This window comes from Globicephala melas, chromosome 12, assembly GCF_963455315.2.
Source record: "Globicephala melas chromosome 12, mGloMel1.2, whole genome shotgun sequence".
Taxonomy (NCBI): Eukaryota; Metazoa; Chordata; class Mammalia; order Artiodactyla; family Delphinidae; genus Globicephala; species Globicephala melas.
Genome location: NC_083325.1, coordinates 61,466,148 through 61,487,918, shown reverse-complemented (window position 1 = coordinate 61,487,918; position 21,771 = coordinate 61,466,148). Strand labels below are relative to the sequence as shown.

The 21,771-nt window shown below is 44.5% G+C and overlaps 1 protein-coding gene across 5 annotated transcripts in view; it reads left to right on the top strand.

Moving 5' to 3' along the window:
• Positions 1 to 21,771, top strand: part of CRIM1 (cysteine rich transmembrane BMP regulator 1) — a 208,502-nt gene that overhangs the window by 105,255 nt on the left and 81,476 nt on the right. For 4 of the 5 annotated variants that reach the window (XM_030857944.3, XM_030857949.3, XM_030857947.3 and 1 more), the window contains one exon: positions 17,586 to 17,707. The exons of the other annotated variant lie outside the window; for it this stretch is intronic. In XM_030857944.3, the coding sequence (XP_030713804.1) occupies positions 17,586 to 17,707 (122 nt within the window). The remainder of the gene's footprint in view (positions 1 to 17,585; positions 17,708 to 21,771) is intronic. 5 annotated transcript variants of the gene reach the window in all.

Sequence of the window (21,771 nt, the reverse complement as noted above, 5' to 3'; positions counted from 1 at the left end):
ACTTTTTCTTCTTAGTCCAAAGTAATTAAAAATTTTAGATTATCTGTAGGCTAAAATGTTGACTGTTATGTGACTTTGGTTTTCTCTAAAACGTTTAATAGAATGTCTTGAGCACGTGAGATTCTGAGTACAGTTCCAGTGAAAATGTAGCTGAACCTGAATCCCAGCGCTGCCCCACCCACAGGAGGCAGGTTGTACGGCTCTCCCGTTTCAGGAAGGGTCCTGCCCGCTGAGTGGCAGAGCCAGGCTTTGTGAGCACAGATCACCAGCTAGCACCGCACTGCTGTGGTCCTGAGCTCACTCCCCAAAGCCCCTCTCCGGCCCCACCACTCAGGGGACCTAACATTCCATGTCATACACTTGCTTTTACAGTTTAGTGTGTGGGCAAATGTGTACATGTGAGTAGACCGTTCAGCAGCTAAAGAATACTCCTTCACACGTCACCTGGTGCTATGCAGAAAAAACCTGTGCCTGGATACTGAGTTCTAGAATCCAGGTCCACTTCTGCATGAATCTGGACAAGCCTCACAACATCTGGGTCTGTTTTCTTACCTGAGAGAGAAGGAGGGGAGGAGGGATTTGATGATCTCAAAAGTAGCTTCTACTTAAATTTAAATTTTTTGACTTTTCCCAAACCCTTTAGAGAGGGGAAAAAAAAAACACCCCAATCTGCTGGTGATAGGAGACTCCTGAGAAAGAAATGAGAAGGGAAATTTTAGAAAATCCCAGAACTCAGAAGATAATGGGAGAGATATATGGTTTTCATCATGAAGGGGATAAAGTCCAAAGGAAGTCATAAAAGAATTACGGTTACTTTTTCTTTTTTTTCCATTTTCTTTTAAAAAAAATAGGAAAGGCAAAATGAAATAATAATTTTTTCTTAGACTAATAATTTAAACCAGGATGCTCAGAACTGGTTGAATTGTGAAAACTGAGTGGTAATCCAACAAAATAGATTGCCTGTTGGTTAATGGCTAGTTGAAAATTGCTAGTTAGTTGTTGTTGTTTTTTTTTAATATCTGTAAATAGATAGCCCCTTATATAGCAGGAGCAGAGACTGTGTGGCCAAAGGCTGAATCCGTAAGATAAGGACTTACTGTGTTAAGCTGCTTTCTCATAGAATGTGGATATCTCTGCCTGTCCGCTTGCCTTTCTGGGTACGTTGTGGGGAGCGTGCTGGGTGTGGCATCCTCGTACCCCTGCATGCTCACCACCATGAACTCCCATCAGCCTGTGCATGGCTGCTGGCTGGCTCCCACACCAGTATTTGTACCTGTCTTTCCCCAGCTATTGCTACCCCACTTCCCTTAAGGTAAAGTCTGTCTTTGTCTCTCTTCCCTGTCACTCCTCTTTATGCAGCGTCTCCATATTTTTATTGCATTTTTCTTTATTTCACACTAACTTGTATATACACACAGAGACCATTATATTTGTGGAAGAGGTTTAGATTCTGTTCCTAACTTTATGATTACACCATTTCTTTCTGTCTCTTAAAATAAAAAATGGTCTACTGAGCTAAGTTCCCTTTTCTTTGTTTGAGCCTCAGTTTTATTTCTGTCTTGTAAGACATTGACCTTAGAAGACAATTTCTCACTCATACTGTGTCATATTATAACAGCTACAAACACTGTAATTCCAGGAAAGGAAACGAAAAAAGGAAGGATGCCTAACCCTATTGTATCAGAAAGATACATCAGATATACAGCCCATGACCAGAACGAAGGTCATGAATTTTTTTTCCTTTACCACAACATCTAGATAGTCATACTCAGCTGCTTCAGGTTGAAAATCTAGGATGCTTAGTTCCCATTCCTCCATCCTGATTTCTCTGTGCTCTCAAGAAAATTTGTCTTGTTGGTACTGTATTGTATTACAATAATAGTCTTAGCAGATTGCTGCACGATGTTTCTTGTGACTGGATGTAGATATTTAGAAAAGCTTTCCGGGGTTTCAGAATTTATAGCCTGAAATTGACTCATCCCCGCTGAAGCCAACAGAATGGAATCTTTGGCAGGTTGTCTTTTCCTTTCAGAAGCGCTTGAGTTACAGCAAAATTAATCTAACCACGGGACTTCCCTCGTGGTGCAGTGGTTAAGAATCTGCCTGCCAATGCAGGGGACACGGGTTCGAGCCCTGGTCCAGGAAGATCCCACATGCTGCAGAGCAACTATGCCCATGCGCCACAACTACTAAGCCTGTGCTCTAGAGCCCGTGAGCCACAACTACTGAGCCCGTGTGCCACAACTACTGAAGCCCATGCGCCTAGAGCCCGTGCTCCGCAACAAGAGAAGCCACCGCAGTGAGAAGCCTGTGCACCGCAACAAAGAGTAGCCCCTGCTCACCGCAACTAGAGAAAGCCGGCGCGCAGCAACAAAGACCCAACACAGCCCCCCAAAAATTAATTAATTAAAAAAAATTAATCTAACCACAAAGCTACAGTGAGTGAAAACAAGGTGCAGATTTGGAAATACTCAGTTAAATGGCCAAGACTCATTGAGAACCTCATGGAAGACAGAGAACACTGGGCTTGGTGGTAATGAATAAGATAGGGACAAGGCTTGAAGGAACTCATTACCTTACAAATATTACCTCCACCAGTCTCAGAAAAGTCGCAGACCTTTGGAAGGTAATAAGAAGGGAACACATACACACACACACAGAATCACTGATGATCATTTTTCATATCCCTCCATATTTGCCTGTAGTTTCAAAGCTTGGAATCTACAGGTATGATCTTACAGAGAAGTCCCATTGTATCCCTCTGCTCCATTAACATCTCTCCGCTTTTGAGTAATAGTCTTGGAGGGACAGTGTCAAGACTTTGCTGCTACACTTACACTTGGGTGATTCAGCTTTCCAGAGCTCCCCAGTCAAGTCTTGACTCCAGAGCCTCAGCCTATCATTCTGCTGCTTGACGCCTTTAGGAGGGTGTTGAGGGGCCAGAGGGTGGGCGGGAGGATTACACAAGGGTCAGGAACACAGAGGACAAGACTGTCATCACAGGGCACATCAGCCCAACCAGATACGGATGTCAAAGCCAGAAACTTCCTGCATGTGGCTCAGAAAAGGCAGGTTCCTTTTCAAAGCTCAGGGAGCCCCCCCTTAGTTCTTTGAGATGGTGTTAAGTTCTTTAGATCATCAAATAACAGTTATTGTAGATCCCTATGCTCTTAACAGTGTGCTAGGTAATTAAGTTGCATGTATCATGCTTATGGAAACTAACCAGTGGAAATTATCCCTGAATATTCATTTTCAAAAGTACTTTATCAAATTAAGAATCTTGTAATGAATTATCATGTCCATCTGTTCCCAAGACCTTGTCTTGAAGAAGACGGCACTTAATAACAGTTTTGGGGGTTTTTTGGTAAGATTAATCTTTTAGTAGACAAATATCTCTAATTCAGTTCACTTTTTGGTTGTTCCCTTTAATTTGAATAATTATCCAGCTGCTTTTGGGGAATAAATAAAATTAAGTTATCCAATATGTAAAATATGGGTTAGCATAGCACAGATGTAAAACATTCCTGACTCTTGACATGCTGTCATGGTAGCATTCTCTCTGTTTCTAAACACATGCAGAAAAATTTGGAAATATATTTGAAGCCCTTCTTTCTCAACTAAGAAAAGAACATCTATTCTGTTGCCCTCTGTCACAGTAATTTTTGGCCCAAAAGAGCAAGTCAACTCATGACGAAAAAAGCCAGAGTCTATATTAAACTCTGATGTTTTTAAAACAAAATAATTGTAGGAATTCCATGTTATTATTGGACTTATCCCCAGAATGAAGAAAATATGCTTTCCTAGAAGTAAAGCCCTTGCCCATTGGAGATGAACTATCTCCCTAGTAGAGAGTTTAATTTGTCAATAATTCACTTCAGATGTGGAAGCCCTGCACTTCCTATACTAGTGCCTTATGTCTTTGGCGTTTCACCATGCATTAGACCAGTGTCTAGTCTTAGTTTATATTTGTTTCAGTCCTGAAACAAAGCTCAGGGCTCTCACTCAGAGGCTTTCAGTTTGATCTGAGTGAGCCTGGCCATCAGCAGATGATAAAGACACGGCCTTCTGACTCTCCCGCAAAGAGAGTAACTCAGCTGAATTCCATAAGACTTTCGATTAAGTTGGAAAGTGGAATGCACAGCCTGGATAATATTGAACCTCAGAGGGCTTTCCCCACCCACCCTCATTTGAAATCATCATCATCATCATGACACAGCTGAACGGGAGAACAGCTCCAGACAGTTCTGCAAAAATGTTTTGTGAGGCTATTTACGTAACTAATAAACAAATCTAGCATATTCAAATCCTACCTCTTCTGGAAATGCCAGAAGCAACCCCAAATTTGGTGTACTATATTTTACTCTTCATCTGCACCTTTACGTGGGATGTAAGTGATAAGACTCACTACTGTGTGGACACAGAGTGCAGAGGGTTCAGGGTTATATTTGCCCAGCAGATGTTTAACTGCTTGACTGCAACCCTGAAGGTGGAGGCAGCTGGTTTCTCTTGGACTTGATGCTCAGTTAGTCTCTTGTGAATGTATCGCACAGACAAGTGCATTTTAAATGAACCTGTCCTGATTTTGCCTTTGTTTGTATGTCATGACTCTCACGATAAGATGATGGGAGGACTCTGATCTCCATAACTAGATCATGGATTCTTGAAGACTCTTACGACACTTCCTAAGACATTAGATTGTGTACTTTTTTGAGGACAAGGTTGCACCTTGTAAGTCTCAATTTCATCATTGCCTACCACAGTATATGCTTTTGGTTAAATTTATAGATAGTTAAGCTGTGGCAAGTCCTAGCATCAGAATCCTACAGTGTTTTTAGTCTGTGTGGAACACAAATATTCGAGTGTTTATCATGTGCTGGATGTTATGCTAACCTTGTAGGAATAAGATGTAGACACTGATGTCAAGGAGCTTACCATCCAAAGGAAAGGCATATACATGCCACATCTTCTTTATCCATTCATCTGTCGATGGACACTTAGGTTGCTTCCATGTCCTGGCTATTGTAAATAGTGCTGCGGTGAATATTGTGGTACATGACTCTTTTTGAATTATGGTTTTCTCAGTGTATACGCCCAGTAGTGGGATTGCTGGGTCGTATGGTAGTTCTATTTTTAGTTTTGTAAGGAACCTCCATACTGTTCTCCATAGTGGCTGTATCAATTTACATTCCCACCAACAGTGCAAGAGGTTTCCCTTTTCTCCACACCCTCTCCAGCATTTATTGTTTCTAGATTTTTTGATGATGGCCGTTCTGACCATGTGAGGTGATACCTCATAGTTGTTTTGATTTGCATTTCTCTAATGATTAGTGATGTTGAGCATTCTTTCATGTGTTTGTTGGCAATCTGTATATCTTCTTTGGAGAAAGAAGATGTGGCACATATATACAATGGAATATTACTCAGCCATAAAAAGAAACGAAATTGTGTTATTTGTAGTGAGGTGGATGGACCTAGAGTCTGCCATACAGAGTGAAATAAGTTGGAAAGAGAAAAACAAATACCGTATGCTAACACATATATATGGAATCTTAAAAAAATGGTTATGAAGAATCTAGGGGCAGGACAGGAATAAAGACACAGACGTAGAGAATGGACTTGAGGACACTGGGAGGGGGAAGGGTAAGCTATGATGAAGTGAGAGAGTAGCATGGACTTATATATACTACCAAATGTAAAATAGATAGTGGGAAGCAGCCGCATAGCACAGGGAGATCAGCTCAGTGCTTTGTGACCACCTAGAAGGGTGGGATAGGGAGGGTGGGAGGGAGACGCAAGAGGGAGGAGATATGGGGATATATGTATATGTATAGCTGATTCACTTTGTTATAAAGCAGAAACTAACACACCATTGTAAAGCAATTATACTCCAATAAAGATGTTAAAATTAATAAATAAATAAAGGAAAGGCAAACATGTAGAAAACAATGCAATTTAGAGGGCTACGTGCTTTAGAGATAGAAGTGTGCAAAAAACAGTAAGCTCACAGAGCAAAGAGATCCTATTTGGAAAACTGTTGGATTTGACTTTTGAGCTCAGTCTTTAAGAATGAGTCAGAGTTCACCAGATGGAGAAAGAGGAAAGGGCATTCTAGGCTATTGTGGTCATTGATTTTTAAACTTTTAATGTGTCTTGCAACTTAAAACATTACCACTAGAAAAGGGAACCCTCTTGCACCGTTGGTGGGAATGTAAATTGATACAGCCACTATGGAGAACAATATGGAGTTTCCTTAAGAAACTAAAAGTAGAACTACCATACAACCCAGCAATCCCACTACTGGGCATACACCCTGAGAAAACCATAATTCAAAAAGAGTCATGTACCAAAATGTTCATTGCAGCTCTATTTACAATAGCCAGGACACAGAAGCAACCTAAGTGTCCACTGACAGATGAATGGATAAAGAAGATGTGGCACATATATCCAATGGAATATTACTCAGCCATAAAAAGAAACAAAATTGAGTTATTTGTAGTGAGGTGGATGGACATAGATTCTGTCATACACAGTGAAGTAAGTCGGAAAGAGAAAAACAAATACCGTATGCTGACACATATATATGGAATCTAAAAAAAAAAAGGTTCTGAAGAACCTAGGAGCAGGACGGGAATAAAGATGCAGGCATAGACAATGGACTTGAGGACACGGGGAGGGGGAAAGGTAAGATGGGACGAAGTGAGAGAGTAGCAATGGCATATGCACACTACCAAGTGTAAAACAGATAGCTAGTGGGAAGCAGCCGCATAGCACAGGGAGATCAGCTCGGTGCTTTGTGACCACCTAGAGGGGTGGGATAGGGAGGGTGGGAGGGAGATGCAAGAGGGAGGGGATATGGGGATACATGTATACGTATAGCTGACTCACTTTGTTATACAGCAGAAACTTAACATTTTAAAGCAATTATACTCCAATAAAGATGTTTTTAAAAAAAAGTCAACTACACTTCAGTAAAAAGAAAAAGGAAAAAATATTACCACTAATCCTGCCTATCTTTATGATTCAAGAAAAATGGAATTCATGACAGTGTTGGTTTTTTTCTTAGATAATCATCCCTTGGCAAGACTCCATCACTTGTTCAAGATATTTATTACTTTCTTATTGCTTTCAATTAAAGATACTTCTTAGTATGGTATGCAAGGCCCCTTGTTAACCAGCTCTGGCCCATCTCACTAGCCATGTCTCCTGCAAGTTCCCCCACAGTATCCTCCAGTCCCAAATCCCAGCACAGCGTATGCTCCTGGTGGCTGAACCATTTGCTCCAACCTAAAACACTATATTCTTTCTTGCCCTGTAGATGTGAGTAGGTTCTTTCCTCTTCCTGGAATGTCTTTCCCTCCATCCCCACATCCCCTTGTTTAATGGACACTTCCCATCTGTGCCCACTCACACTCCCCTACTCACACATATACACACAGCATCAGCTCTTTGTGCCTCTAGTTGGCAGAATGATCCTTAGGGATGAATGGAGGTCTTTGGACAGGTGAGGGACTCCAGTGTTGAAGAGGTGGAATAGCTACTGCTGAGTGTGTACCCTTTTTTTTTTTTTTCTCTCCATCAGTCATCAACAACTTGTGTATTTGCAGTTGGCAGCCTTTGGGCTGAATTTGACCCCAAGACATGTTTTCTTTGATTTGCCTTTTTTTTTTTTTTTGCCATCTTTAAATTAGTCATCAGCATTTAAAACCTGGGATGCTTGACTTAAAACTCTGGCTTCTCTTGAGCAGTTGAAAGGTATAGCAACACTGTGCGTTTCTGCATGAGGTGAGCAGTGAAGCCCCTTCAGAGGGCACAGGCCCTCTAGAGTTGTCTGCAACATCCCACTTCCCTTTGAATGAAGACAGGTTTGCCATCTCTGGGTGTAACTGACTTGGGGTTGGTGTTGAGAGACAAGATATGGATGGAGGTTAAAGGGGCAGGAAATTTAGAAGTATCATGAAGGTGGTGACTCAGGTAAAACTCCATGGGTTTGGGCTGTATTGTTAAGGAGTTACCATCAGGATGAGGCCCACGCTAAGAAGAAAAGGGAGAGATTTGGGAGTAGATGTCTCCGGGAGGTTGAAGGGTTGGTGCAGTGGGAGCTTGGGCCTGAGAGACCTGGAAGGAGGGATGAACCGTTGTGCTCGGCGACTAGGATATCTGACTTGAAATTTGAGATTGCTGTGGCTAGTAAAGTAAGTGGCCGAAGTGGAGGGGCAGCAAGGGTCACTGGATTCCAAAAGATCAAGCGAGGTCAGGATGTTGAAACTGCTGCCTCCACATAGACCCGGAAGCTTCCGGTTTATAATGATATACATAAAATAGCTAACAGGTGTTGAGGGCTTCTGTGTTCCCTGCACTTTCCTGGGTACGTTTCACATATCAGTTTATTTAATCCACACAGCAGTCCTGTGAGATATGGGTACGTTAATCACCCTCATCCTACAGGCAGTACAAGTGAGGCTTGGAGGGGTGACGTGTTGCCCAAGGTCATACAGCTCCTCAGTGGCCAGAACTCAAACCTAAGACTGCCGGATGTCAGAGTACATTCTCTGAACCTCCACCCCCGTAGGAAATGGGCAGGAGGCAAAGTCACAGAGAGGGAGGGCCTGCATGAGGGAGGAAAGCGGTAGCTTTCCGTGGGCTAGCCCACGGTGGTCAGCTTGGAGACCGTCTGCCTCCCTTCCACCCCAGGTGAAGGGTGAGTGTGGGGAAATTCATGGTCTCACTGTAAGGAAGTAGTGTTTTCAGGCGAGCCAGGTTAGGACAGATTTGAGTGGTATACTCTGTGATGATGTTCAGATGCTGAGAGAGGAAAGGGTGGGGAAGGCAGAGCAGTGGGCCTGGGAGGATGAGTCCCTGGGAAGCAGAGCGATTCTCTGTGGGGATGTGCATTCCCTTGAGGACGGGAGACCAGAGGACCTTGCACTTTGCACTGATGACAAGGCTGAGAGGTCTGGGAATCGACAGCCCACAGGGAGCCCGTGGACGTGTGCTCGGAGTCAGCTCTTTCAGCAGCAGCTCAGGCTGCAGGCAGCTCCGAGGAGGTGAAGGAGCATTAGCCACCCAAGCAGTGGAGGATTTGTCCAGATTTTCAAATAGGAGGTTCAGTCCTGATGTCATTAGTGTTTGTGCGTCACGTGCTCCGGGGAGGAGACAGAATAGTCCCCATCCGATTGTGTTCTGGTTTGTGATTATGTATATCTGACACCTCCCTAAACCAGACTTCCTAAATGGAGGCTCAGGACCCCGCGTATCCCCAGCCCTACCCAGCTGAGCGCCTCCCACACGCACACACTCGGCAGGTAGTTACGGGACCACTGCATGTTCACCAGCAAGCTGATTCCACGTTCCAAAGCATCCGTTTCTAATACGGTCGGCGGATCCAGCCCTGAAATGGAAACACCTGACGTTTCTCTGATACAAGGTCCTGTCCCCACCAGACCCAGTCCTCCTCCTTCGCAGAGTGCCACGTGCCGGTTTCCCCTCCTTCCTGCTTTTCCCGCCTGGGTCTCCATGCACCTCTCCTGTCCCCCTCTGCTGCCGTCCTGCCCACCATGGGAGCACACGCCAGTGTCTTTCCCCCGGGCCCGGGGAGGTGAAGGCAGAGAGCCTGCCTGTCCTGGGATGTGGTGGTTATCAGCTTGTTGGGCTGAACTGAGTGCAGTTCAGGATGCCTGCCAGATCCCAGCTCTCACGGTTCAGCAGGAGCACGGGCCCTGGGGGTGCTTCCCAGCCGTGGGTCTGTGCCTCTGGCTCCCTTGCAGGAGGGAGTCTCTTGGGAACTGCCCCAACTCTCCTCTCCTTTAAGCAGTCATGTGGAGGCGGTAACCGATGTGAAGTGCCCTTGCTTTCTCCTGACCTCACCTGCTTACTGTGGGGCTTGACTCTGCAAGATAATTTATAGATCTTCCAGGAACCATGCGGGCCCACTGCCTCTGTTTTCTTACAATTTATACCTCTTTTCTCTCAAAATTAGCACCTAAGGATAAGTTTCTTGAGCCACAGGCCAGCCTTGAGGATCCAGCCATAATCATCTGCTCCTTGAGAAAGCTGGGAAGAGGGCAGCTAAAATGACTATGTCATTAAGGGCTTACAGTGGACTTTATCATTATTGCCAGTACCGCGTAGTAAGAAATGAAGAGGAATATCTTACCTACTTGCCCTCAATTGATAACTGTCCCTGTACTGGAGCATATCCTTCAGTTGCTCCCCGCAGAAAAAAGCAAAACATGACAACAGCAACCAAAAATGCAGAGTGAGTTTGCTGTTGTCTCTGAAGGGAAAGTGGTGAAGAACATGGGGTTTCTGGTTTTACAGGTGAAAAGAGGAGCGGGGAGGCTTCTGGAAGGAGGCACGTGTGATCCTTAGAGCTGGGTGGTGTGCTTGCTGCTGCAACTAAGGCACATGCCTAACCCCCTGGGTGGTGGAAATGTAAGGCATTACAGGAGGAATGAGCAGGAGAAAGGGTGAAGGAGGGTTTGTTACTTAGCAGTAAATCTTACAATGAGGCGGGAGAAGCATGGTGGTCCTAAGAAACTTCCGTAGGGAGGAGTGCAGGATAGTGGACCCTCAGGTGGGAAACCCATTTCTTTTTGGATGTTTTATTTGCAGTCTTCTTCTCTTTTTTAAACTTATACATACCTAGAAAGAGGTAAGAAATTTAATCCGTAGAAAGATAGTACATCAGATATAATTAAAGTTGAAAATACTTTTTACAGGATAAGAATATGTTTTATGTGTCATTGTAACTTCCTTTGCTGACAGTTTCATTGTTACCCTGTGTGGAATGCTAGTAGTACACGTGCTTTGCCCTTTTAATTCCACATTTATTCTTGTGTAAAGGGAGCCTTCCTTCCCACCTGAATAGAGTTGGTTTTGATTTATAGACAGTGATTCTCCCCTTTCAAAGGGCTCAACACTGAGTTTGGATGTGGAATAAATGCAGGGTTGGGAGATATGTTTGCAGGGGCCTCACTGAGTTGTTTTCCCTCCAGGAAGGGGCAGGGAATAAGGATCTGCTTGGGGAAGATGAGGAGTCTGACAGTTTGCTGCTTTGCTGAGTGGTGGTGGGCGTGGCAAAGAGGATTCCTCTCCCCACGGTGTCTTCTTCTAACTCCCTAGCGTTTAGCATCCTTTACAGTTTCTCTAGTCACTCTGGTGAAACAAACTGTTGATTCTTCAACTTGTTGAGTATATTGTTTCTTTTCCTGCATTCCCCTCCAAAACAAAACAAAACAAAGCAGTGTCAGAGACAAGGCCCATCTTGAGCCGGGCCTGAAGGTTGAGGTGCTTGGTAAGGAGGAGGTGGGTGTGGAAGGGCGAGATGGTGATGTGCTCCAAGGACAGGGTGCAGGCGAGGAGAAGCCGCAGAAGGGGATGAGCCGGGATCAGACTGTGGCAGTGATGGGAATGACGGTAATGGAATCACAGGATTTTATAGTTTGGAGAAAGCTCATTAAGGTCCAACCATCTTGTATTATGGACAAGAAAACTGAGCATCCCAGAGTTTAAGTGGCTTGCTAGCAGTCATCCATTTTCTGGTGGATGATGGATGGTATTGGATAGTAAATAAAGTTACTGTCTTCTTCACTCTATGTGTCTCTCACTCATAGGCAACTGTATTCAGGCAGGAGCAAGTGCTACTAATCAAAATGTGCTACTAATTAAAATGATAAAACTAGTTGTACATAGCTTTTTCCAACGGAAAGTGCAAATTAAACTGTGACGATTGAGACACTGCACCTTTAGGAGCAAGTTGTTCAGAAAGTGGGTCCCAGATTCCCTCCAGTGGAGTCTCCTGGAGAGCTTACTGTACAGGCAGATTCTGGAGCCCTGCCCCAGACTCTGAGAAACAGTCCATGACTGTGGTACCCTGGAATCCGCGTTCTAAACAAACTCCGTAGTCTTTCCCTCCACAGACTGATTTTGAAAAGCACTGCACCAGTTAGCCCTGAGTTTAAAATTTATAAACATAAAAACTGTAAAAACAATGCATGGCCTAACCTCTGACTTACTAGCCATGAAAAAAAAAGTTTATTCTAGATTATTGTTTGGATGTCTTTATGTCATTCATTTTTTCATTTACAAGACAAATAAGACATGCCCCTGCACTAGGGGAATTCACAGGAGAAAGAGTAGGATTTTGACTTCATAGGAGGAACAGGTCCACTCCAAGAGGAGAGAAAACTAATCCTGGTTGCTTTTTTGGTCAGAGAAAGCCTTGTAGGGCGGTGGCCTTAAGGCTGTGTGGAATTCACCTGGGGCAAAAGAGAGGCAGGGATTTGAGGAAGAGTGGGCGCTGAGCTGTGGCACTGAGTGATGGGAGTGGGCGCTGCGCTGCGACGCTGAGTGATGAGAGTGGACGCTGAGCTGCGGCACTGAGTGACGGGAGTGGACGCTGCACTGCGGCGCTGAGTGACAGGAGTGGACGCTGAGCTGCGGCACTGAGTGACGGGAGTGGACGCTGAGCTGCGGCGCTGAGTGACGGGAGTGGACGCTGTGCTGCGGCGCTGAGTGACGGGAGTGGGCGCTGCGCTGCGGCACTGAGTGACGGGAGTGGGCGCTGTGCTGCGGCGCTGAGTGACGGGAGTGGACGCTGCGCTGCGGCACTGAGTGACGGGAGTGGACGTTGCACTGCCGCGCTGAGTGACGGGAGTGGACACTGAGTGACGGGAGTGGACGCTGCGCTGTGGCGCTGAGTGATGGGAGTTGACGCTGCGCTGCGGCACTGAGTGACGGGAGTGGACGCTGCACTGTGGCGCTGAGTGAGGGGAGTGGACGCTGCGCTGCGGCACTGAGTGACGGGAGTGGACGCTGTGCTGCGGCACTGAGTGACGGGAGTGGACGCTGCGCTGCGGCACTGAGTGACGGGAGTGGACGTTGCACTGCCGCGCTGAGTGACGGGAGTGGACACTGAGTGACGGGAGTGGACGCTGCGCTGTGGCGCTGAGTGATGGGAGTTGACGCTGCGCTGCGGCACTGAGTGACGGGAGTGGACGCTGCACTGTGGCGCTGAGTGAGGGGAGTGGACGCTGCGCTGCGGCACTGAGTGACGGGAGTGGACGCTGCGCTGTAGCGCTGAGTGATGGGAGTGGACGCTGCGCTGCGGCACTGAGTGACGGGAGTGGACGCTGCACTGTGGCGCTGAGTGACGGGAGTGGACGCTGCGCTGCGGCACTGAGTGACGGGAGTGGACGCTGAGTGACGGGAGTGGACGCTGCGCTGCGGCGCTGAGTGACGGGAGTGGACGCTGAGTGACGGGAGTGGACGCTGCGCTGCGGCGCTGAGTGACGGGAGTGGACGCTGAGTGACGGGAGTGGACGCTGCGCTGCGGCGCTGAGTGACGGGAGTGGGTGTAGGGGTTCAGTGAATGGCAGATTGCCATTGTTACTCACGTGTGCAGGAGCATGTAGAGGGGCCAGTAGAATGTGGAAGCTAGAGGAGAAGTAGAGCCTAGACTTGGGAGCACCTTGTAAGCTGTACTAGGACTCTGGGACTGTCTGTGTAGACCAGGAAACAAACGACGGGAAGGGAATGCATGAGAGTGCACTGCCTTTGAGCCCGCAGAGCCAGCCAGCGTGGGCCTCCTAAGGAGGGGAGTGCCCTCTAGGGGCTTAGATGATTTTTCTGAGTGCTGTTCGTCTTTGTACTCCGCCACCCACATGCCCACTAAGCTGAATCCATTACCTACTGGAGAGAGAAAAAAAGACAGCTTCACCAGCCTACCTGGCTGCAGCTGTGATTACATTCTGCAGACATTTATTAGTTTGGTACCTTGACTGATGATTATCTTAATACTGAGGATAACATTAAAGGCTTGATTTTTCAGGCAAATGGCAAATGCAAGTTGCTTCTTGTTGGAGGTTGAAAAGCCCTTAGCCCATGATTCTGTTTATGTGAACTGACCAAAATAGGTAGGTCCATAGAGAAAGAATAGAGATTCGTGGTTGCCAGGGGCTGGGAGAGGATAAATGGGAAGTACAGGGTTTCTTTATGAGATGATGAAAATGTTCTAAAATTAGGTAGCAGTGATGGTAGCACAACCCTGTGAATATAAAGACCATTGAATTGTATACTTTAAAAGGGTGAATTTTACAGTATGTGAATCGTATCTCAGTAAAATTGTTATTTTATTTGTTTTCTTTAAAAACCCTTAGCACTTCTGCTTCAGATGTCCTAAGAGAAGTATGGTATTTGGGGTTTCAGAGAGGAGCTATTATCTGAGGTTGGCCTGGAAAGGCAGATGGTATCTAGACAGACAGCTGGAGATGAGGGCTAGATAAGGAATGTTCAGGAGAGAGTAGGGTGAGCAGTGGAAAGGCAGCAAAGGGAGGGCTTGTTTGGAGAATAGAAGGTGACTGTAGCATCAGGAGAATGAAGAGGAATACTGCGAGACTGAATTCGAATAAAGATCTGTGGACTTGAGAGTGTTGAATGCTAGGCTGAGAAGCTGATCAGTTAAATGAAGAGTAACTGAAGGTTTTTGACTACAGAAGTACAAGAACTGAGCCATAGGATGGGCGTGGCATGAACTGGGAGAAGGGGAGACTTTGGTGAGAGGAGACCAGGTCGGAACCTAGAAGTTGGAGGAGGGAAGGTTTTAGAAGTGAGGGGTAAGTGTGGACATCGATTTACTCATAAGTTATTCTGTTTCCTTAGCTACCAATCCACATGTTTTCTCCATTCCATTGCTTGCTGTTTATCCAGGCATTGGGGTAAAGGGTAAGAGGGAGATTGGGAGAAGGGACCAAAAAAATAATAAGAATGAAGAGAAAAGGTGATGAGGGCAAGATTCTGTCTGAGTGCTTCAGTTGTTCTGTAATTCAGTGACTCACTACAAGAAGACTCTAGGGGAGTGCCCTCTAGGCTCTTCTAGTGGAAAACACAGGATAGGAAACCTTGTTTGATTTTATTATGTATAGACATAATAAATTTCCTTGGCAAATAAGGGTCCTGATGAGGCCCCCGTTTGTTACCTGAAAGTGTGTGTAGACTATCTGTCGAAAAATAACTCACATGAGTTGTATTATGTTGAACTCTGTGAAATTGCTATTTGACTATTTTTGATCTACAAAGAAAGCAGTTTCGTGAAGTCTCAACCTAATAGATACTTGCTCGATAGATATCTGATGACAGCCCAGATTTTAACCTTTTCTGATTCCTTCATAAGTTCCTTCTTTATTAAGGTGCTAATGGTCTTGAACCTCTGCTAGTCTCAGGTTCGGGGAAGCTGTGAAGAATCAAAAGGTGGCAGTAAGTAGGGAGGGCTTTCCAAGGGGCTGGTAGAGAAGGGAAAGGAGCTGGGAGCAAGCCTGCCGGCCAGAACCAGGGCATCTGAATCCTTGGGTCTTTAGTGTGCAGTCATTCTGGGTTTAGAAATAAAAATTCAACCTAAAGGGTTTTCCTTTCCTAAGTGGGTCACTAGGCAGTTGTGCAGTTTTAGATCTTCTGCAACATGCTGGAGACAACCTGTATGGGTCTCTGAGAAAACAAGAGAGATGTTTCAATGTTGGGAAATAGATCAAATGTCAAAAGCGGGAAAAAGGGCAAACTTAGTCATGGTTTTCAGGTTGGTGTGATTTCTGTCGGCCCAGCAGAAAGCCTGGCACGCAAGTGTTGAGGAAAGGTCTCTGAAGGGTTGAAAGGCATCAGAGGAGGTATTTATTGGTTGATCGTATGCTCCCTGGTGTTTAACCTAAAGTAATTTCCTCGAACACGTCAGTGGGAGAGAAGGGGAATTCCCAAAGATGTGGAAAAAGGTTAGTCAGCTATTCTTGTAGGATGCTTTCATTGTAATGACATCCAGATATTGGGATCAGGGTGGGGCCTCTCAGTACTCTACCCCCATTAATCTGTAAACTCTGAAGAGTTTAAGTTGTACAGAGTGTCAAGTGCAATAAATATTGTTACTGTAACGTCACAGGGATATGATCATCCGCTTAAAACTGCAGTGCCTAGGCACATAAAAATGAGAGACTGTGGGATAACCTTACCAGGGACTAAAAGCTCAGTTCATATTTACTCAGCTGTAGAAGGTGATTGTCCTGTAGGAATAGAGATTATGAATCAAGAGCTCCCGGCTTTGCTCACACAAAACAGCCAAACATTTATTTTAAACCATAGTCAGAAATACCATTGCAGCAAAACTTTAATTACCTAACACCCTCTTCTCCAATATAATCTGTATATAACCATCTCCCCACATGGAAGAAGCCTGAGAGGGGATATTCACACCTTTCCAGTGGCTTTAATGGAGTTTGGTGCAAATTTTAACTTAATTCGTTTCCTTTTTAGTTCCACAGTTAACTATAAATGTCATTAAACCTCTAGGCCTGATTATGGAAGTACTTGTGGACAACAGTCATATTTTAATTTATGAAAGATCCAAAGAAAAATAGAACAAAACAATCAAATAAGAAGAGGGAAAAAACAGAATTAATGTGCTAATGGTTCTTCCTTGCTGGGAATGTTACCCTCCCCTGATCTTGGCCTCTCTGGTACATAAATACCCACATACTTCCGGCAAGGATGTCTCTTTTTAGGATGTCTTCCTTTCACTCCTGCCAACCTGGGAACTCCCTTAGTCATCCTCTCTACCCTCTGACCCACGCTTCCATTGCCAGGGGAGTCCCAGGGCAGAGTCTAGCTGCTCCTTCCTTGTATTACAGTTATATCCTGACACCCTCCTGCCCTGAGCTTCTCATTTCCTGCCTCTTATTTCATTACGACACATCAACATCAGGCAGTTGACAATATCTTTTTCTCCTCTTATATTTACCTGCCTCTTATTTTCCTGTGGTCAGGCAAGTTTTGCAGCGGAGTTGAAGTTAAGGGTGAGAACCAACAGAGGTAGTTTGCATTCAGAGAAATGCACACATGCAGCTTAGAAGATCCAAAACATTAAGACTTTCAGCTTCCAGATAGCTGTCACAAACTCCATTTGCTAAAGCTTATGCCCTTTATTTATAAAGCTCCTCGGTCTTCAATCAGAATCTATTTCTTTTATTATACACAATTATAAATTAATTAATGTAGCTCCAGAGGAGGATGCTACTAGACACAATCACAAAGATTAAAAAAAAAAAAAAGCCAAACTAATAACCTATTAGTTGAAAGACGAGTCAGAAAATTTGCTGAAAAACACCTAAAGGTCAACAGCAACCAAGTAGCAACATAGAATCATTTAACGCAGGAGCATCATTCTGTGTCAGACCGTGCAAGCATCACTGATGTCTGGAGTAACAGGATAATGTATGCATGTAAAGATGGCCCTGAGTCATCAAGAAAATGTTTGTTATGCTCAATACCAGTCTGGTTAAGTAAGAAATGAAGTAATGCATTTTAGGAATATTTCTGTCAAAATGGTTAACGTTAAATATCTGGGCGTATACTAAGGAGATGAGCCTTAGTTATTTGGAATGCCAATTATGTTAGGACCCGCTCCCCATTCCCCAGCGACACCAGATAAACAGGACAGTGTCACAGAGAGGGGTGAATAGTTTTCCACAGCCACTTTGTTTGTGGTCTCCCGACTTCTATGTTGTTGTTTATTCATGGGGTTTTCCTTCCCTTTTCTTTGGTTTCAGATGCGAGTGTCTCTCTGGCTTATGTGGTTTCCCCGTGTGTGAGGTGGGATCCACTCCCCGCATAGTCTCTCGTGGAGATGGGACACCTGGAAAGTGCTGTGATGTCTTTGAATGTGTTAATGGTACGTGGGGTTTCTCTTGTTCTCAGAGAGTGTACATTTGTGCAGGAGGAGGAGGGAGGGTTCAATCTAGCTGTTTCTGTCTTTTAAAAGGCAGAGAATATACTCAGGGACTTGATGAAACTAAGAAAGAATATTTGTTTAAGATCCCACTAGGCAGTAGAGAAAGTTAGGAAAGGAATCATCATTCCATCCATTAGAAAGAGCATTTTGGAAGTGTAATCACAGACTGCACGTAGCCATCATATTCTGCTGTGTTTCAGTAGTTCAGAAATTTTAGGATTGCAAGAAAAGGATCATGGAAAATGTGGTCGTATCCCTCCTATCATTCAAGATCTCATTGCATTATTGTCAGAGGTAATCTTTGTAACTAACACCACATCGGAGTGTCCACAATTTGAAAGAGAAAAGACACTGTTCCTTTAGTTTAGCATTTTCCTACTTAGAGGAAACACCTCTGGCCATTACTTGGTCAGTAGTATTGGCTTAGTTGGAGCTGGAACCTTGTGGACCAGAAAAACGATCCTTCAGTCATAAGATTACTTCAAATAGAATCCACCTTTCTCCCTTGGTGTGTGATGACCTGGCGTTTATTGAATTTAGATGCTAGAAGGGAGGAGAGCCTAAAACATGTCCCTCCATCAGAATTTTCAGAAGAAAAACAGAATAAACTCAAGTAAGTGAAATGTCAGTAATTTTAGAGGACATTATTTAGTCAACACCTAGACACACAAGGAAAATGATTTTGGATTTGGACAAATACAACAAAATTACGCATATAGAAGCGTCCATATTTGCCGCCTACAGGAAATCGGGGTTCAGAAGCTTTTCTGCCCTCCTCCCAAGCTGCCCCTCCCCCACAAGAAAAGGTTATATTAAAGTCCAGGCCTGTTTCACCGAGTCCTGTAGTTTTTAGTCCAGTGGCTGCATATTTTGTTTTGTTTTGCTTTGCTTTGCTTTGAAGAAACACTTGTAGTATGGCTTTGTGGTTAGAAAAGAACATAGACTACAATTAAAAGACTTCAGTTTGAAAACTAGTTCCTCCACTTAGTAGCTGTGTAACTTTGGGCATCCCTTGGTCTCCCTGGGCCTCAGTTGCCACATCTGTCAAATGGAGTGAATAACAGTAAATTAAATGAGGTTTTATATGTGAAGCACTTGAAATTGTGCCTCAAGAGCAAAGTCTTTATAATTTTGTGTGCCCACCTCCTGTTCATATCCAAAGATGCTGTTCTGGACATGGCAGGGGGATGGAGAAGGTGAGGGGAGGATCCTGACTTAAAGACCTTTATAAATACAAGCATGCAGGGAGAGGTGCAGGAAAAGTTCCACGTGCATAAATCTCTTCTCAGTGTTTCTCCCCACCCATATTATTATCCAGCCGGTAGTAATGTCTGTTAACCACCAGCAAATGGCCAAGTCTCTGGTATTGCTGAAGTTAGTTGATTGTAGGTGACATTTTGTGAATATTTAACTTGTACCATTGAGACAGAAATAGTTGGTCCTTGTCCTGGGCTCCCAGCATCTCAGTTGTGCTTCCTTCCAGTATTCATCCCTCTGCATGTCTGTCTCTCATGCTAGAATCTGAACTGCCAGAGAACAGAGAATCTATCCTTGTGTCTGTGTTATTAGCACATTGCCTGCCTCTCAGAGTGCACCCAGGTTCTGATGGGTAGTTGGGTGGGTGAGTGAGCAAGTGATCTGATTCATATCATCTTAGTTCCCTCTAGAGTGGCTGTTAATTATCAGCCCATAGAGGGCTTACTTTGTGGGAATTCGCCATCTTTTACTGCCCTACACTTTAATCTTAGGTCTCTTGTCCCCAGGAAATATCACCTCTAGAGGAGTGCTTTTCTTTTTTCCTTGCTTCTTGATTATAGAAACCCAAGTGTCATGACTTTCTCATCAGGACATTAACTTTACATCTCTCCCCAGTGTGATACGGTTTGGACAGCTGATAACTGCCCCCCGCCCCCTCAGTGCCCTTGCCCCCATTTATAGAGCCCATTTATAGAAGTCACTTCAGGAACAGGACTTGCCTTCAGCTGTGAGAAAATGTTGAGATGACAAAGCAGTCACAGGATTTCTGGTGTTTGCCTCTTTCTTGCCACCATAAATTGGTTGCGTGATCTTTGCTTTATTTCGTGTCCTGCTACAGTGTGTCTATTTCTATATTAGTCATTCAGTTGTAGATGAGACTAGAAACTACAGTCATCTGAAGATTCAAAATCCCACAGAATAGTGTGTATGGAATTCCGTCTCAAAGCCTGTATTTCACTTTTTTTGTCATATACATACACACACCTCCCCTCCACACATACATATATTTGTATGTAAGTGTATGTGTTTGTTTGTTTATTTGGCAACTGGTGCCCTGGGAAAATCTTACTGTTGTCATAAGGTCACCATTAGAGGATATTACATTATCCAAAATTCATTATCATTGCCCAGATGAGCAGAGGTCTATTTTATATATACATATTTTAATAAGCCATATATATATATATATATATATATAGCTTTAAAATATATATAAAGCCTTGCTTATGCACAAAGGATTTGAGGCAACTTTACACTGAGAACAGATAAGATAACATAGTGGTAGAATATTAATGAGAAAAGAGAATCAGAACCGTAGAGTTGTATGTAAAAGTTGAAAATGAAAAGCAGAAAGAAAATGCCTACAGGTATGCAGGCCATAGCATCTGTCTGTTTAATTGGTGGAGTTAAATGTCAAGTTAGGCCCCCAGCGTCCTGGCCATCAAAGTGAAAAAGGAGATAGAATCAGATCTGCAGTTCTTATTTTTAGAGACAAGAAGCCTGCTGAACAGGGCAACCCTCTGCTCATATGGAAGCTTGAAAAGAGAGCGCTGGATGACACAGTAGATCTTGTCCTTAGTTGCTTTAATCCCTTAAATGTGGAAACAGATTTCCTCTGGCTGCTCTTCTCAATAAAAGCAAAAGCAAAATATTAAAATACACCTCAGTGAAAGCAGTTTTCAGAGGTGAGTTTGACACCCGGCTGGAACCTGGGTGCTTAGAGGACTATTTATTGATTTTGAGAAACCCCCAAACATGTAGGAACATGTCGGAATGGATCTGGGAACCCCAGTTCAGGAGACAGTGGGTTGCATGTTAACTAACCCCATGTGCAGAAACAGAGATTGCCTGCCAGCACTCGGCTCCTAAGCTGCCATCCAGGTGATCCGTATGCTTACGTTACTTTTTTAAGATAAGCGTTATCGTGAACACAGAAGGTTAAAAAATATTCACAGAGAATTCAAGAACTCTTGAGTTTTGAAAACATTAGCCTAGATGAATAGATGGAAAGAACATTCTCCATAAATATTCGTTCTCTTTTCTGTTGGGTTTGGTTTTATTTGGGGGGGGGAGGAGGGGAGAGTTGCTCGTCGGATTGTTATGGTCTGTGACTGAGGGCTGAAAGGAGGACCTGTGAGGTATTGGTTGAATGAGAACCCTGTTGTTTAGAAACCAAAGGAACAGGGGGTATGATTGAGCTCCTTTTGTATAAACTAGAAGACATCAGTATCATCGCCTAGAAGTATGACCTCCACAGCAGTGTTGAATAATCCCAGATCTTCTTCAAGAAACAGTTCTGTGTCTGCTCCTGCCCATAAGCAAAACTTTTGTCATTAGTCAGCTGGAGCTGAGTGATGGCCTCTACTTTTATTTATTTTTTTTTTTGCGGTACGCAGGCCTCTCACTGCTGTGGCCTCTCCCGTTGCGGAGCACAGGCCTCAGACGCACAGGCTCAGTGGCCATGGCGCACGGGCCCAGCCACTCCGCAGCATGTGGGATCCTCCCGGACCGGGGCATGAACCCATGTCCCCTGCATCAGCAGGCGGACTCTCAACCACTGTGCCACCAGGGAAGCCCTGGCCTCTACTTTTAGATCGACATGTGTTCTCCATTTGGTTACAGTACACCTTATTGCCTTACACTGGCCCAGCTCACTCATTTCTAGAGGCATTTGGGTTTGAATAGGGAAGTCATCCACATACAGAATATGGAAACAGTCATTTGGTTGCTTAGATATGCTCAGCTGT